Here is a 14,865-nt window from a genome sequence, read left to right on the forward strand (position 1 = left end):
ATTATGAAAATAGAGTAACTGGTAGAGTGACTGAGTTTTTCTACTTTTTGGCTGATTAGACACAGTCACAGACCACAGTTATTTGCCAACTTATAGTACAGTAATATTCCACTAGTGTTCCACTTAGACACCTTAGCACAGAATGGAACTGACCTTCTTTTCCTTAAAATCTAAGCAAGGAGCAAGCAAACTCTTTCAGGTTCTCCTGAGCATGGCAGACTTTGAATACGGCTTGCAACATAGCTTGTTTCAAGTTGGAAAATATAATAATGCCTTTAAAATTTGTTTTTTATTACACGTAAAAATATATGCCATGTAGTAACAGGAAGACAAGCTCAAGGAATATTATTAAGAGGTTGTTAATTCACCAACTGCTTATTTAACACACTTAATTAGACGCAAAGCAATATGCTACAAGCAAGATCCTAGTTTGAAATGTTATCATTGAAGTTTTTGTTATTTTCACTATTATTCTTAACATTTACACCACATTTTTTGTTTAAATATAGTCTGTAAAAAACAAATTTTAAGCACTTAAAAGAGAACTTTATTTTACTTTTTAAAAATGAATAACTGGAATTATTCTAGATTATTAACTGGCAGAATTGTGACAGTTTTAAAATCTCCTATGGACCACTAGAGGGAGCTTTGATTATAATAATTGGTAGAGTAGCATTTTAGTCTAAAGGAGAGTTTTCATTTTTTTCTGTGATTATCAGCTTAAATGTTTTTGGTAAATGCTTATAGGAAAGAAGAGGCATTCTTAGAGGAAAAATGTGTAAAAAAGATGAAGTTTAAGCATGTTCAGAACCCACAAAGAGGCTGTTCATTAACATCTCAACTGCTGAAATCCAGATTCTATCCCCATAATTTTTCTGAAAGACAATTCTCCAAGGTCACCAGTTGCCTTGCCCCTAGAATACCTTAGAGGGTATGGAAGGGCTGAGGTGTCACAAAAGAAAAAGCTGCTGTTGAACTTGTGACATAGTCACCTATACCTAGTTCTCTGCCTTATTCTCTAGCTAAAATAGCAGGCCAGTCCAATGCATAAACTTTTCCAGGGAGACAGCCAACATGGGCAGACACAAAATATCACAAAGAGAAACTATCTAAATAACTGGACTCCCCAGAATTGCCACTGTTCTGCTATGAAGAGGCTTCCCTGGAATCTTTTGCTCTCCTTCCTTTGAAAACACACAGATCAACAACCCCAGTGTGATGGACAAGACTAGCCTAGATGTTTAGCGACCTTATTTTTCTAGGCTTCCTACAAGTAGCCTCAGGGTGGGAGACAGGGAGATGTCCTTATTAAGGCAGGCTCCTGTGCAGTTCCCTGACCATGGTAGCATCAATGATCTGTTGGGCCAATAAACCATCTCCTCTCCACTGCTTCATCTGTTCATCTCTCTTCAGTATTTGTTACTATCATACAATTCCCTTCCTTGAGGACCTCTCCACTCCTGGATACTGTGACTCTTATTTCTCCTGGTTCTCTCCCCTGACCCATCCTTTCTGTGCTTTTCACTGAGTTCCCTTCTTCCTTCCACCTTCTAGGTACAAACATCAACCAACGCTGTCTCTGGTCCATTTTCTGTTTTCTCTCTAAACGCATTCCTTTGTCAATCTTATCCACTTGGATGACTTCAACTAACCTTCTACGCAGATAACTTACAAAGCAGTATTTCCAAGACCAACACCTCTCCTGAGTTCTAGTTCCACATTTTCAGCACCTCAAACTCTAAATACCCCAAACTGAATTCACTGTCTTCCTTTCTAAACCTGCTACTCCTCTTAACTTCCACATTTCTTTAAAAAAAAAAAAAAAAGACTACAATTAATTCTTCCAGTCACCTAGGTACAAAGTAGGTGCAGTCACCTGGGCACCTTGGAATAGGTCTCGTCTCTTGTCTTTCTCCTTCCCTCTCACATTCTCTGTCACCTCTAAGGTAGTCCTTCAGCAGGCATCTAAGGTCTTTTACAAACTGTGGTCCATTTACCTTTCCAGTCTTATTTCATATAACTTGTCTTCTCAAAGGCTCTATTCTTATCGCACAACATTTTATCTCCTCTCTCCTGAGTCTTTAAACACATGGTCTTTCAGGTGTGGAATGCATTGTTTCCTCATCACTTCCACTTGCAAACCCTAGCTTCCTCATAGACACACTGGTTGTCACCTCTTTCACCAAGCCTTGTCTGAGATTTTCCACCCCCTCCCCGCCCCCTGCCTCACCAGTTGTTAAAACTCTCCTCTTGAGAGTTTGTATGTAGTTTGTATTTACCTTTATGCACGTGTGCTATGCCCCCACCCAGCAGAATATAAACCCTTTGAAGGCAGGACTGGTACAGTGCCCCCTGTACATAGGGGGCCCTTAACAAATCTCACTGAATTAAATTGACTACATATTTGTGGCACATTCAGTCAAATCCCAAGACTGCAGCTCCTCACACAGGACACTTGGGTTACCTGTGTCTTTGATCCAGTGCTATAGAGACCTGCTGTCCTTCCCATTGCAGCAGCACTCGGTATACAAAAGAAAAAGGAAGGAATGACATTGCTGAGGCCATGAGCCAAAAACTCCTGCAAAGTTAAAAAGAGAATATGCAATTTAGCAGTCACAGGAAACCAGTTAAAGAGACATTAACAACCTCTGTAAATAGCACTGTGGGACTGCTTCTCAAATCACAATGCTAAAATCAGCACTTTCACTTTGGGGAAATCTCTGTAGGTTTTGGCCTTAATCTTGAGTGAGAACTGTCCCTTGACAGCTGAAAACAATGTCTCCTGACAGTAACTGCTCTTACAGCTGGAAACAAGACATAGAGTTCAATTCCACTGAATAAACACTGACTAAGCAACAACTTTCTGTGTGATGCCCTGGCTAAGCCCACCTGGGAGCTTGGCATCTGCCTCCCAGAGCTCACCTTGGAGTAGGGAATACATTAGAAAGAGTCATGTGGGAGAGGTACAGGAAAGAGACCATGAGAGTTCAAGAAGAAGGTGGCCACACTAGGGGCTGAGAAAGAGACAGGGTTTGATTGGTGCCTTAAGGCCTGGGTAGGAATGCATCTGTTGAAGAAGTTAGGGGATGGGCATTCCATGCTGAGGCCTGGGAAGAGTGAAGGGGATTATGTGAAGTAAGGCTGGGCACTTAGGGGGGCATTACCTTGTTGAGAGTAAAGGGCTAAATGGCCCTCCTATCAGAGGCATATTGACTTAGAAAACCACTCAAGAGTTTCTCAGGCTACAAGTTTGGGATTCTGATGTAAGTCATTAATATAAATAAGACAATTAGGAGAAAGTACAGGATTTTTGGGAAAGAGGATGAGTTCTGGTTTGGGATATCTGCAGGATGAGAAGTAGTTTACCTGGTTGTCATCAACTGAATATTTGAATTTTTTGGCAGAACCTTGGGCAAGGGCTAATGAGGCTACATATCCAACTAGTGCAACTCCAAATGCTTCAGTGACAACTTCTGAAAGGATATTCATTGGGGGTGCCCTGGGTGAAGGAATTCTGCAGAAAGAAAAAACATATTGTTATCATTAACCACAGTTTAGATCCAGCAATTCCTTCTAATCAAATCGACTTACATAATGACCCTGTGGCTTACAGAAGGCAATTAAAATATATTACCATGGGAAATTTAAGTAGAATTGTCTTCAAAAACTATTTTCTTGATTTAAACATATTTTTGTGATAAAGGACATGAAGAAACTACACAGCAGTTCAAACTACCAATCAACGTGCAGTCATGAAGTACCTACTATGTGCAAGATACTGCTAGGCACTAGAAATATTGAGGAAAAAAGTTTATATTTTATAGGGAGAATATAATCTGCACACAAAGTATTTCTATCAGCAGGTGGGTGCTAACAATTTGGGAAGGAGGGGAGAAAGACTAGGAAAAGTACTATGACAGAGATGGCACACAAGCTGAGCCTTGACAAGTCTCTAAGAGAGGAAGGGTGGGGAGGATCCAGCAGATGTAGGTTATAATTCTGGCTCTACCACCTACCAGCTGGAAGATATTGTGAGGTTCTTTGAAACTCTCTGGGCTTCAGTTTTCTCACCTATTGTCGTTAAGTCGTTTTCCAGTTGTGTCCAACTCTCTGTGACTCCACTGGGGGCTTTCTTGGCAGAGATACTAGAGTGATTTGCCATTTCCTTCTCCAGCTCATTTTAAGAGATGAGGAAACTGAAGCAAACAGGGCTAAGTGACTTGCCTAAGGGTACATAGCTAGCAAGTATCTGAGTCCATATTTGAACTCAGAAAGATGAATCTTTCTGTGGTTCCAGGCTCAGTGCTCTATCAACTGCACCACGTAGCTGCCCCGTATTCTCAGCATAACATGGGGATAATGCCTACATCAGAGGGTTCTTGTGAGGATCAAATGAGATGAAGCATGTGAGACCATTTTGTAAGCCAGAAAGTGCTACATAAATATGAGTATTATTATAAAGCATTTATGTCCAGGGTATTATGGTTAACAAACATTCTTAGAGGAATTTCCTGATTAGTTGTTTGTTTTTTATCTGAAGATATTGTTATTTTCTGTTGTATTTTAAACCTTCTAAAATATTTACATCGATAAATTTGAACTTCCTTCCTAAAGTGTTCTATCTCATGGTATACATCTCCTTATTCAATCCATTGCTAAGTCTTAAATGAAATCATGATATTTAACTCAAAGCACTAAGCACTATTGTTGATATTCAGTTGTGTCTAACACTTTGTGACCCCATTTAGGGGTTTCCTGTCAAAGATACTGGAGTGGTTTGCCATTTTCTTCTCCACTCATTTTACAGATGAGGAACCAATGGCCAACAGGGTTAAGTGACTTGCCCAGGGTCACAAAGCAAGTGTCTGAGGCCAGATTTAAACTTGGGAAGTCTTCCTGACTTCAGGCCTGGGACTCTATCCACTGCTCCACCTAGATGATGAAAACTGAGGTAGGTATCTATCAACCTGTCATGAACAATAGGGAGGTCTGCTAACTACACAATGAATGTATCTGAGATGTGAAAAAAAAGTCCTAAAAGTCCTTAGTCCTAAGTCCTAAATTCTCAGACCTAATAATGGACACATATCTGGTGATTGAAACGCAAGAAAAAATATGCAACTAGAAAGATGCTAGAAATCACTGGTAAAGAACAGGAAATCACAGGCAAGCAACTTAACCAACTAGGGGCATAGGTAGCATTTTCATCACTGCTGCAACATGGGGAAGGTAGGGAAGGGGAGAGATAAATTCAAAAAGCAAAAGTTAGTTAAGAAAATGATCTCAGTTTTCATGTCTAAAAAAGATAAAGATAACACTAAATGATCTCTAGTATTCCCTCCAAGTTCAAATCTATGATCTAATAGTCTCAGGATGTCCTAGAATGGGATTTGGATTTCAGTGACATGGCTTAAAATATAAGAATATCACAACCAATCAACAAGCACTGGATAAGTAGCCACTATATTCCAAGTACTTACTAGGTGCTGGTATTAACTCTAGGACAATACTGGAGTATGTTTAAAAAGTACAATTGTAGTCATTCAAAATTTATCAAGATGTCTTAAAACTAAAAATATAGGGAAAGATAAACAATGTGGATGTGGATGTGTATAACAGATCAGAAACCACAAAAGGTAATAGATATGACATACAGAAAATCAAAGAATAAGACCAATAATTTATAAGAGGCAACATACAAAAAGAAGGGCAATAATAAAACCTGTAACATCAGATATCTATAAACTAATGAACATTCGTTGAGTAGTAAATAGGTGAATAAGAAATCTTAAACCAAAGCAGAGAATTTTACTTTAAAGGTGTCTCTGAGATTTGGTATCCACTGAGGTACAATGTGACTTATAACTGGAATATGGTAACTGAAAGTTATACCTTATTTGGTAGAAGTGGTAGAATGTATATTAAGAATATATGCTCATAAGGAAATACAAGGGCTAGGTTAAGGAGGTGAAAGCTGAGCAAAATTTGACATAAACAAGATCTTTAGAATGGATTTAAAAGACTTCAGACAAAGAATAGGTAAGATGTCATGGCTTAAATTGCCATAGGTGATTCTGGCACAAAAGTTGGATTGTTTTTAAAACTCTAACGCAAATACATAGGATTCTGATGATAGAGAACAGGCATGAAGAGAATTATATACATGCATAAATCTCATTGGCCAACTTGAATTTTAAAATATTTGTACAGGAGATGGAAGCAAGGACTGGTAATTGAGAATGAATGTGACAGCATACCGTAAGGGGTGCTAAAAACTTTTTGAAAAGCTAATGCTGGTGATTAGTGCCAATAACAGTGAAAAACAATTTTAAGCTATGATGGAGGCAAGAGTCAGATTTTTTTAAAAGGGGAGTGGGTAAGAGTGAAGTATGATAGAGAGAAAACAGAACTATTCACTTCTTAAGTTTTCTCTAGAAAAGAGAATAATTTTCAGGAAAGCAAAGATGGAACAAAAAAAAACAATAATAGACTTGATCCCAAAAGAAATGAGATGTTAAAAAAAAGCACCACGCAGCACCCATTTAGATGAATTTACCTAATTTGGGGTAATGTAAACTCAGTAATCTAGATAACCTACATCTCTGGGTACTGAAAGAACCAGTGGATTTGAACTGCAAAACAATGCTGATGATCCGTGAAAAATCATGAAGAAAAGTAGAGGTGCCATAAGAATAAAGACAGACAAATGTCCTAATTTCCCTCCAAAAAGGCAAAAGGTATTTTTTTAATTCTAGGCTAGCATAGTTGATTTCCATTCATGGCAAAAATCAAAAGAATATTATCAAGAAGATAGTTTGTGAGTATTTGTAAAGGAAAGCAGTTAGTTATCATTAAGAGCCAGCATGAGTTCAGTAAGAAGAGTTCATACTAGACTAGCCTCATTTCCTTTTTTGACAAGATTAGTTGACTCAATCAGGATAATATTATAGGCAGTATGTCTGGATTCCAGGAAAGCATTTGAAAAAAAAAATCCTTTTAAACAAGATGGAAAAATGTGGGTTAGATGACAGTATATTTAAGTGGATGCAAAACTGATTGATGACTGAATTCCAAGCAAAACAAGAGTTTGGGTTTCCAAAAATATACAGTCTTCATGACTAAAGTTAAGTCACTTAATCTCTCAATGATCAAGCAATTTTCTAAGACTAAATTAAAGAAAAATTGTCAGTTTGAATTGGTAGAATTCTCCAGACTGATAAAGGTACAAGTCACAGTGCTGAGAGAAAATAGCATAGATTGGCAGTCCCATATAGTATCTGATAGGTCAATATACAAGCTATAATATAAATAAATATGCTAAAATAAATACAAAGGTAAGGAAATGCTAAGAAGGTAGCAATGTGCAATATTAACTTTCTCATTGGAGAGCCTAAAAAAGGTGGGGATTTTTTTTCCTAGCGAAGTCTTAAGGTAAGGTAGGGGGAGCATGATAGCTATCTTCAGTTATCTGAAAAGCTGTCCACTCAATCATAATTATTCTCTTAGACCATAAAGTGCAGAAATAGAAACAAAGTAGAATGAGCTGTCCTCCTAGGTAATGAGCTCCCCCATCAGTGTAGGTCTTCAAATAGAGGCTGGATGACCTCTAAAGAGGTCAAGTATGCTTTAGAGGAGGTTCCTTTTCACATATGGACTAGATGGTCTCTAAGGTACCTTCCAACTTTTGAAATTGTAGAACATTCATTATATTACTAACATATAATCAAGCATTTACAAATGTTTTCTCCTGGCCACCCAATTTGGACTAAAAGATGTGACACATTTCCAGGTCTTCCTAACTTCAGAAATTCTTTCTTTTTGAGCTATTGGAATCATTTTTGAAATAAACAGCAAACAGGGTAGAGGGCCTAGTATTTGTACCTTTGACCAGATCAGGAGGTCAGATATGCTTCTGAGCTGACCAGCAGGGGTAAGCATTTCAGAAATAATCAGTGAACCTGTTGTAACATCATACTGGCAGCAAAGTTTGTGTGTCTCAGGCCCCTGGCCATACTTTCCTGGACTCTCTTCACCCAGCACTCACTCAGACCTGTTCTGAGGAATTCCATTCTGAAGACACATCAATGGCTCTTACAATTCAACAGGGGTTGTGCTACCAAATCAAGAACTGGCGTCTGATGTGGAAAAAGTGGCCAAGAAACTAAACAAGCAGCAATCAAACCATTAGCTGCCAATATGTATTTCACAGGGAGTGATGGTTTAATAGTATTTTCTGCCTCAGCAGTTAGCTGATCATGTGTTTTAAAGACCTTTATGATCAAAGGCTCTTAGATGACAACTGGAACAAGTTTTGAAGCTGTGATTGGAGTGGGAATGCTGGTTCAGTCAACAGCATATGAATGCAGCCCAGGCCTAAAACATCTTGCTTGGATGTTCCCTTCTCATGTTATGGGTACAGCAGCAGCCCCTCTGGCTTTGCTGGGTGGCCCTCTGATCTGCAAAGCTCTTTGGTATATAGCAGGCATTGTGGGTGGCCTCTCCACTGTAGACATGTGTGATCCAAGTGAAAAGCAGCACTGGGAATGGGCCTGGGTGTTGTTTTTGTTTCTTCTCTGGGATCTATGTTTCTATCACCTATTACTGCACTTGAGGCTGGTCTTTATTCTGTGGCAATGTATGATGGATTAGTTCTTTTTATCATGTTCCTTTTATATGGTACCCAAAAAGTCATCAGGTATGCAGAAGTAGTGCTGATGCATGGCACAGAGAGCTATGACTCCATTAACTTGATGATGGGAATCTACATGGACACACTAAATATCTTTATGCAAGTAGTTACCATGCTGGCAACTGGGAGCAACAGGAAGAAAGGAACTGATTGCATTCTGAACCATCCAAATCTTGCTTATGTTCTTAGCATGTATACTTATTAAAGCATTTCTTGTACAAGCAGCTCTGCTTAAAGTCAGAAGTTCAGAGCCACTTCAGCATGGTTAAGATATTCCAGTACAATGTGATGCTTCAAGTTCTACCTTTTTTGATAATAAATGCAGCACTTCTCTTACAAATAAGCACATAAACTCTCCGGTTTTCATCTTTGAGTAAGTGCCAATAGAAAACATATCAAACTTTTCAGTATTACTACTTTATTTCAATATTCTGTTGGTTATCCAGATTTTTACTTGTTTCATGATATTACTTAACAAAGACTCTTAGTACCATCCAAAAAGAAGTCCAGTATGTACAAGAGAGAGCCCCAGGATTGATGGGGAGGATGTGTCTCTAGTTTTAGATTCAGCAATGAGTGTTTAACTGATTGCCACTTGCTAACTGGCAACGGACAGGTTTTATCTGGTCTTGCTATTGGTGTACATTAGCACCCATCTCATATTTTCAGGTGAAACATCTATCCTAAAAAGAGAGCCAAGTATCATTGTGACAATACCTTTGAAATATCAATGTGATACTCATATTTCAAGCACGCAGAAGGTACTTTGGCAATCCATCCAGTCTCCAAATGGTAACCTCCCTTGAGCACTTCTGTCATAGTTTATGTTTGTAAGTTTTGTTTTTGAATCATCTAGAACGATTTATTTTGAGACATACTTTGCTTTAAACTTCAAGCTTCAAAAGTATTAAATAGGTTAACTATTCCAGCCTTGCTACATTAAGTGTATGGATACCTAGAGATGCGGTTTTTTCAACATAGGTCAAAAATTGGGACTTACCTTTTATTTTTAAAAGAGATCCTGTTTGTCATTTAGGATGTGTAATCATTTTTCTTTCCAACACTATCAGAAATCAATGTTATTGCATCCCTCCCTAATAAATGTTAAAATTAGAGGCCAAATTAGTTCTGTCTTCATAAAATATTGTTTTTATTCATGTTGATTTTTCCATACACTTACCCCTCAGTCCATTATTAATTTAGAAACAACTTCTTTGTAACTAAAGCTGTGACACAGAATAAGTTATTTTTGGAATTTGTTTTAATGAATGAAATTGAGTTTTAAAATTATTGCAATGGTATAATTACTATTTCTGGCAAGATGTATTTATCACCAACTATCCAGAAATAACTGATCTATCCATTAGAGAGATATGGTATACTTATTTCTGAAATAATAAAATCTAGCTTGAAAAAAAAGAAAGAAATGGCAAACATAAGCAAATAAAGACCACATTACCCATCTGGAATATGTCCCACAACATCCAGTCCGTAGGTGTATTCCATGTTGGCACAATAGCAAGCAAATGATGCAGCAATAATCTATTTGATTAAATAAAAAAGAAACATTAAAGGCTTCAGAGACACTCAATCTCCAGCTTAAAAGTAAACATTTTTATGTTTCCTTGTATTTTTAGTAAGAACACAGTTGCTGTGTAGATATTGAGATTTGTTGAGAAAAATTACATTTCAATTCAAGGAAAAACCAACACAAATGATTTCTAAGCACATTTGATAGTTAACCCTATTGTGCCTCAAAACAGTATCATCAATATTTTTTTTTACTAAATCCTGTGTATAATAATTGCAACTCATTTCTATAGCCTTCAAACTTTACAGACATGACCCTCTCTCCCCCCTCAATAACTTTGTGAGGTAGACAGTATAAGAAATAGCACATTCATCTTCTAGAGGATGAAACCAAGGCTATGAGAAAAGTTAGATGTCTTGCCCCAAATCACACAGGTAGTAGGTCATACAGCAAGGATAAGTCCTACATGAGACCTGTTTAACCTTTTTGTGTGTCATGTTCTTCTTTCACAGTCTGGTGAAACCTATGAAGCCCAGTTTCAGAATAATGTTTTCAAATGCACAAAATGAAATAGATAGGATTACAAAGGAAAACTAAAGTTAGTGAAAGTAAACATATATCTTTTTCTCACAACAGTTTACAGATCTTCTGAAATCTATCCACAGAAGAGGTCTAAGAACCTCAGGTTAAAAAATCCTGTTTTATTTAAAGTATACCACACCCAATACTCTGTTTATAGTCAGCACATTCAAAAGCTACTGGAGATGTACGTGCCTGGAAAGACAAGACCATAGACTGGGCACTCAAAATGCCTTTAAGAGATCACCTAATCCAACCATCTCATTTTTACAAATGAGGAAACTGAGGTTAAGAAAGAGTATATAATTTGGTCACATAAGTTGCACAGGTTGAAAAAACAAAGCTTATATTTTAATTCAAATGCTCTCCCTTCAAATCCAGGTTTTAAGAATAAGAAATACCATCCAGACAAGTCCTTAGCCCATTCGATTCAGCATTCTGACGGTGGCATTTTTTTGGCTGCTCGTTATTATAGCTACCTGATTAAATAAGAAAATTATTAACTTACAAAAGTACTTTTCAACAGAGGTATCATCTAAATCTACTGATCACTGAAGGGTTTTAGTTTTTTAATAAGAAGTCAAGCAAACATCTAGAAATTTGTTCAACACAACTGGCTAACTTTTGAAGAAAAGGATTATTAATTTTCCACGTCACTTTAGATTTGTCTTCTTTGTGTTATCTTAAACTAATATTATACACTCCTATAGTATTGGGAAAGTGTTCTTTATTTATTACAAAGCAAAATCAAAATAAAACAAAACATACTATATTGCAAATTAGGCATTCAATAATTCATGATAATAGCAGCTCTGTTGTTTTAAAAAAAAAACAGTACTGAGAATGTGCCTTAAAATATATCCTTACTTCAGACATAACTATGATCAAATTGACACTGATGGAAATTCAATCAATGAATTTCACTGGACTATAATTAAAAATCATGAAAATCATGAAAAACTCATCCCAAGGTAAAGACATTATATTAGCCTTACAAGAGGTGATGCTCCATAGAAGTGAGACTCAGTCAACTATTACCTCTATAATACATGTAGCAGAAGTCATATAGTCAAGATAGTGAGTTAACCTAATATGAGCCACAGATAGTGACTCACCTTTCTCACTTTATCACTTCATATCTCATAGCAAGTCAGACCTTTTGCAATCAGTACAACCTAACTGTTCACTCTTCAATATTCTTTACACACAAAGATAAACAAGGTTCTCTATAATCCCACAATAATAAGTATCTTTATTATATTCAAAAGTGATGGGCATTCCTTTTGTTTGTAGTGAGTTTGCTTTCTAGATTTGACAATAATATAATATAATCATATCCACCTCAAAAAAAGCATTTACAAAACATGTATTTGCACCTGGCATTGGTCTAATCTAAGTTACTTGGTTGTTTCTCTCAAGATAAACCTCACAGAAGGCAGCAAAGCAGAAAGTACTGGTCTGGCAACTGGGAGATGGGGAGTTTATTCTTCTGCTCTGTGTGACATTGGGTAATTCATTCCAACTCCCTGAGTCTCAGCTTCCTCAAATGTAGATGAAGAAGACAGAATAGATTCCTTCCAGCTATACAACTGGAAGAACTATAGAAGAGCCCTCTGCTCCAATGCCTCTTTCCTCTGGTCAGTTCCTTTTAAAAGCTCCATTCTTCTCTAAGCCCACTCCTGATTCTAGACTTCTTCCTTCCACCCTAACCCCCTGCTTTTAAGCTTCCTCCTGGTTTCCTTCTTACTTCTATTCATATTTCTCATGCCTAGCACAATTAAGTGCTTAATAAATGCTGACTGATTTGACTTGTTGACTTTCACATGCATTATGTTATCCTTACAAGAACCTCTAAGGTAGACAGATCAAGTACTACTGTATTCACTCTATGAAAGTGCAAAGTGAGTCTCAGGTGGACATCAGAGAGCTCCTCCATGATCCTCCATTTAAAGAGGGGCCCCGGGACAACCACTTCATAATTTCCCACTCATCATCTAGTCTTTATCATGTTCCATGCCTGGTACTGTTTAACGGCTAACCTCCCCCTTCCCTTACTTTTTTTAAATGTTTCCCCCATTAGAATGTAAGCTCCTCCTCTTGAGCATGGGGACTGTCTTTTGCCTTTATTTGAATCCCCACTGTTTAGCACAGTATCTACCACTGAGTAGACACTTAATAAATGTTTATTGATTAACAATATATCTTACATATATGAGAGATACTTTATTTCTCCATCTGGATATTTTAAAGAAGAATAAATAATATGGAGAATTGCCATAAACACATGCGAGTCCAAATAGTCATAGTGGTTCCCTACGTTAGAGCTATGGGAGAAAAATCATCTTTCTATGAAATACCTAAACAAAATACATTCCGTAAGGACAATTTTCCCAACTGCTAGTTTTCAAATCAACGAACATATATTAACCACCTACTATGTGTAAGGTACTGTGACAGATGCTAGAGAAAGATTAAAAATGATGTAGTAACTGACTTCAGGGAGTCTGCAGCTGAATCGTGGAGATTAAGAAAGCGCAAATGAGGTTATATAAAATAGTATCTAAAAAGGGCAAAGGGGAACCAAGAGAACTGTAATGAGAGAGTGGAGAGCAGAAGAATTATAGGGTCATAAATCTAGAGCTGGAGAGGACCAGAGAGGGGCCATCTAATCCTCATTCTACAGAAAAGGAAATGTGAGCCCAGGGAGATGAAATGATTTGTCATATGGGTAGAAAGCATCCAAAGTAAGATTCAAACCCAAGTCCTCTCACTCCAGAGTAATCATTCTTCCTACTCTACTCCAGAGCATCTCTTTAATCTGGAGGTACAAAGGAGAAAGGAAGGAAGGGGGGGGGTCACAGAAAGCTTTTTGAAAAAGGCAGCAACTGAAATGGGTATTTGGGACTTGGAGGAAGTGATGAATACCACAATAACAGACAGAAATTGGGGAGGGAGGTGGTATTTTTTCTAAACACTAAAAACAGAGTAAAGGCAAAATACAGAAGAGGGTAGGATGACAGGAAGGGGGGGGGGGACAAACCTACTACATGTCAGGCACTGTCCTGAGTACTTCTTACAAATGCTACTTAATTTTATCCTTACAACAACTTTGCAAGGTAGTGCTCTTATTATCTCCATTTAGCAAACAGATATTCAGTGACCTGCCCATGGTCACACTGCTATCTCAGGCCAGCTTTGCAGGTCTCCCTGACTTCAGGCCCAGCATTCTATCCACTACACCATTCAGCTGAGAAGAAGGAACAATGAATAGTATGGTTTACCTTGCGTGTACACTGGAAAGGAGGGGCCAGATACGAACGAGATTTTAGAAGCAGAAATGACAGGACTTAGCAAATGATTAAATGTGTGGAGTGAAGGAGAGGGAAGATTCAAAGATGTCCTGAGACTATGAGTTTGAGTAACTTGAAGTATGCGAATCCATTGTTGCTGTTTATCCTTTGTTTTCAAAGAGGACTAGCATCACAGGGTGATGTCTCAACTTGAAAACGAATTGGATTTAAGTGAGGCAGAGTTGCACAAAGTCATCAGCCCTCAATCTCTCTTGCAGAGTCACAGAAGTCCAGTAGCAGGACAAAAATCAGGATGACTGGAAAAGGCCCAGGATGCAGCAGATGACTTTGGCAATTTGAATGTCTCAACAAGCTCTAAGTACTCCACAGTAGTAGCTTCAGCTGCCTTTGTGGTCATTTGTAACAAACTGCTCTCATCCTCTCAGTCCACCAGGGAAAAGTTCACATGGTTGGGATTGACATCCCCCTAACTCACTGATGTGTTTGAAGCCCACTGGTTATCCTCAATGATAATATTAATGGTGAATTCATTAACAAGGATATAGAAGGGAAGGACAGAGCTAGTGGGCAAAGATGACAAGTTCAGTTTTAGGTATGTTGAGTTTAAGACTCCAGTGAGTCATCTAAATAGGGCTCTCCATAAATAACTGGACATATGAAATGAGCTCTGGAGAAAGACTGAGGGGAGAGAGATGGGAAGTAGAAATAGATACGCAGGAGTGATTTGAATAAGGGAGATCATTAAAGCCATGGTA

The 14,865-nt window shown here is 37.8% G+C and overlaps 1 protein-coding gene and 1 pseudogene across 9 annotated transcripts in view; one reads left to right on the forward strand and one right to left on the reverse strand.

Annotated features, from left to right (window-relative positions):
• SLC26A7 (solute carrier family 26 member 7) overlaps positions 1–14,865 on the reverse strand; it is a 208,851-nt gene that overhangs the window by 70,869 nt on the left and 123,117 nt on the right. For all 9 annotated transcript variants that reach the window (XM_072603588.1, XM_072603587.1, XM_072603586.1 and 6 more), the window contains 3 exons: positions 10,149–10,231; positions 3,367–3,514; positions 2,465–2,578 (listed from right to left, as the gene is read on the reverse strand). In XM_072603588.1, the coding sequence (XP_072459689.1) occupies positions 2,465–2,578; positions 3,367–3,514; positions 10,149–10,231 (345 nt within the window). The remainder of the gene's footprint in view (positions 1–2,464; positions 2,579–3,366; positions 3,515–10,148; positions 10,232–14,865) is intronic.
• Positions 8,198–8,894, forward strand: LOC140498725 (growth hormone-inducible transmembrane protein pseudogene; annotated as a pseudogene).

Source organism: Notamacropus eugenii, chromosome 4, assembly GCF_028372415.1.
Source record: "Notamacropus eugenii isolate mMacEug1 chromosome 4, mMacEug1.pri_v2, whole genome shotgun sequence".
Taxonomy (NCBI): Eukaryota; Metazoa; Chordata; class Mammalia; order Diprotodontia; family Macropodidae; genus Notamacropus; species Notamacropus eugenii.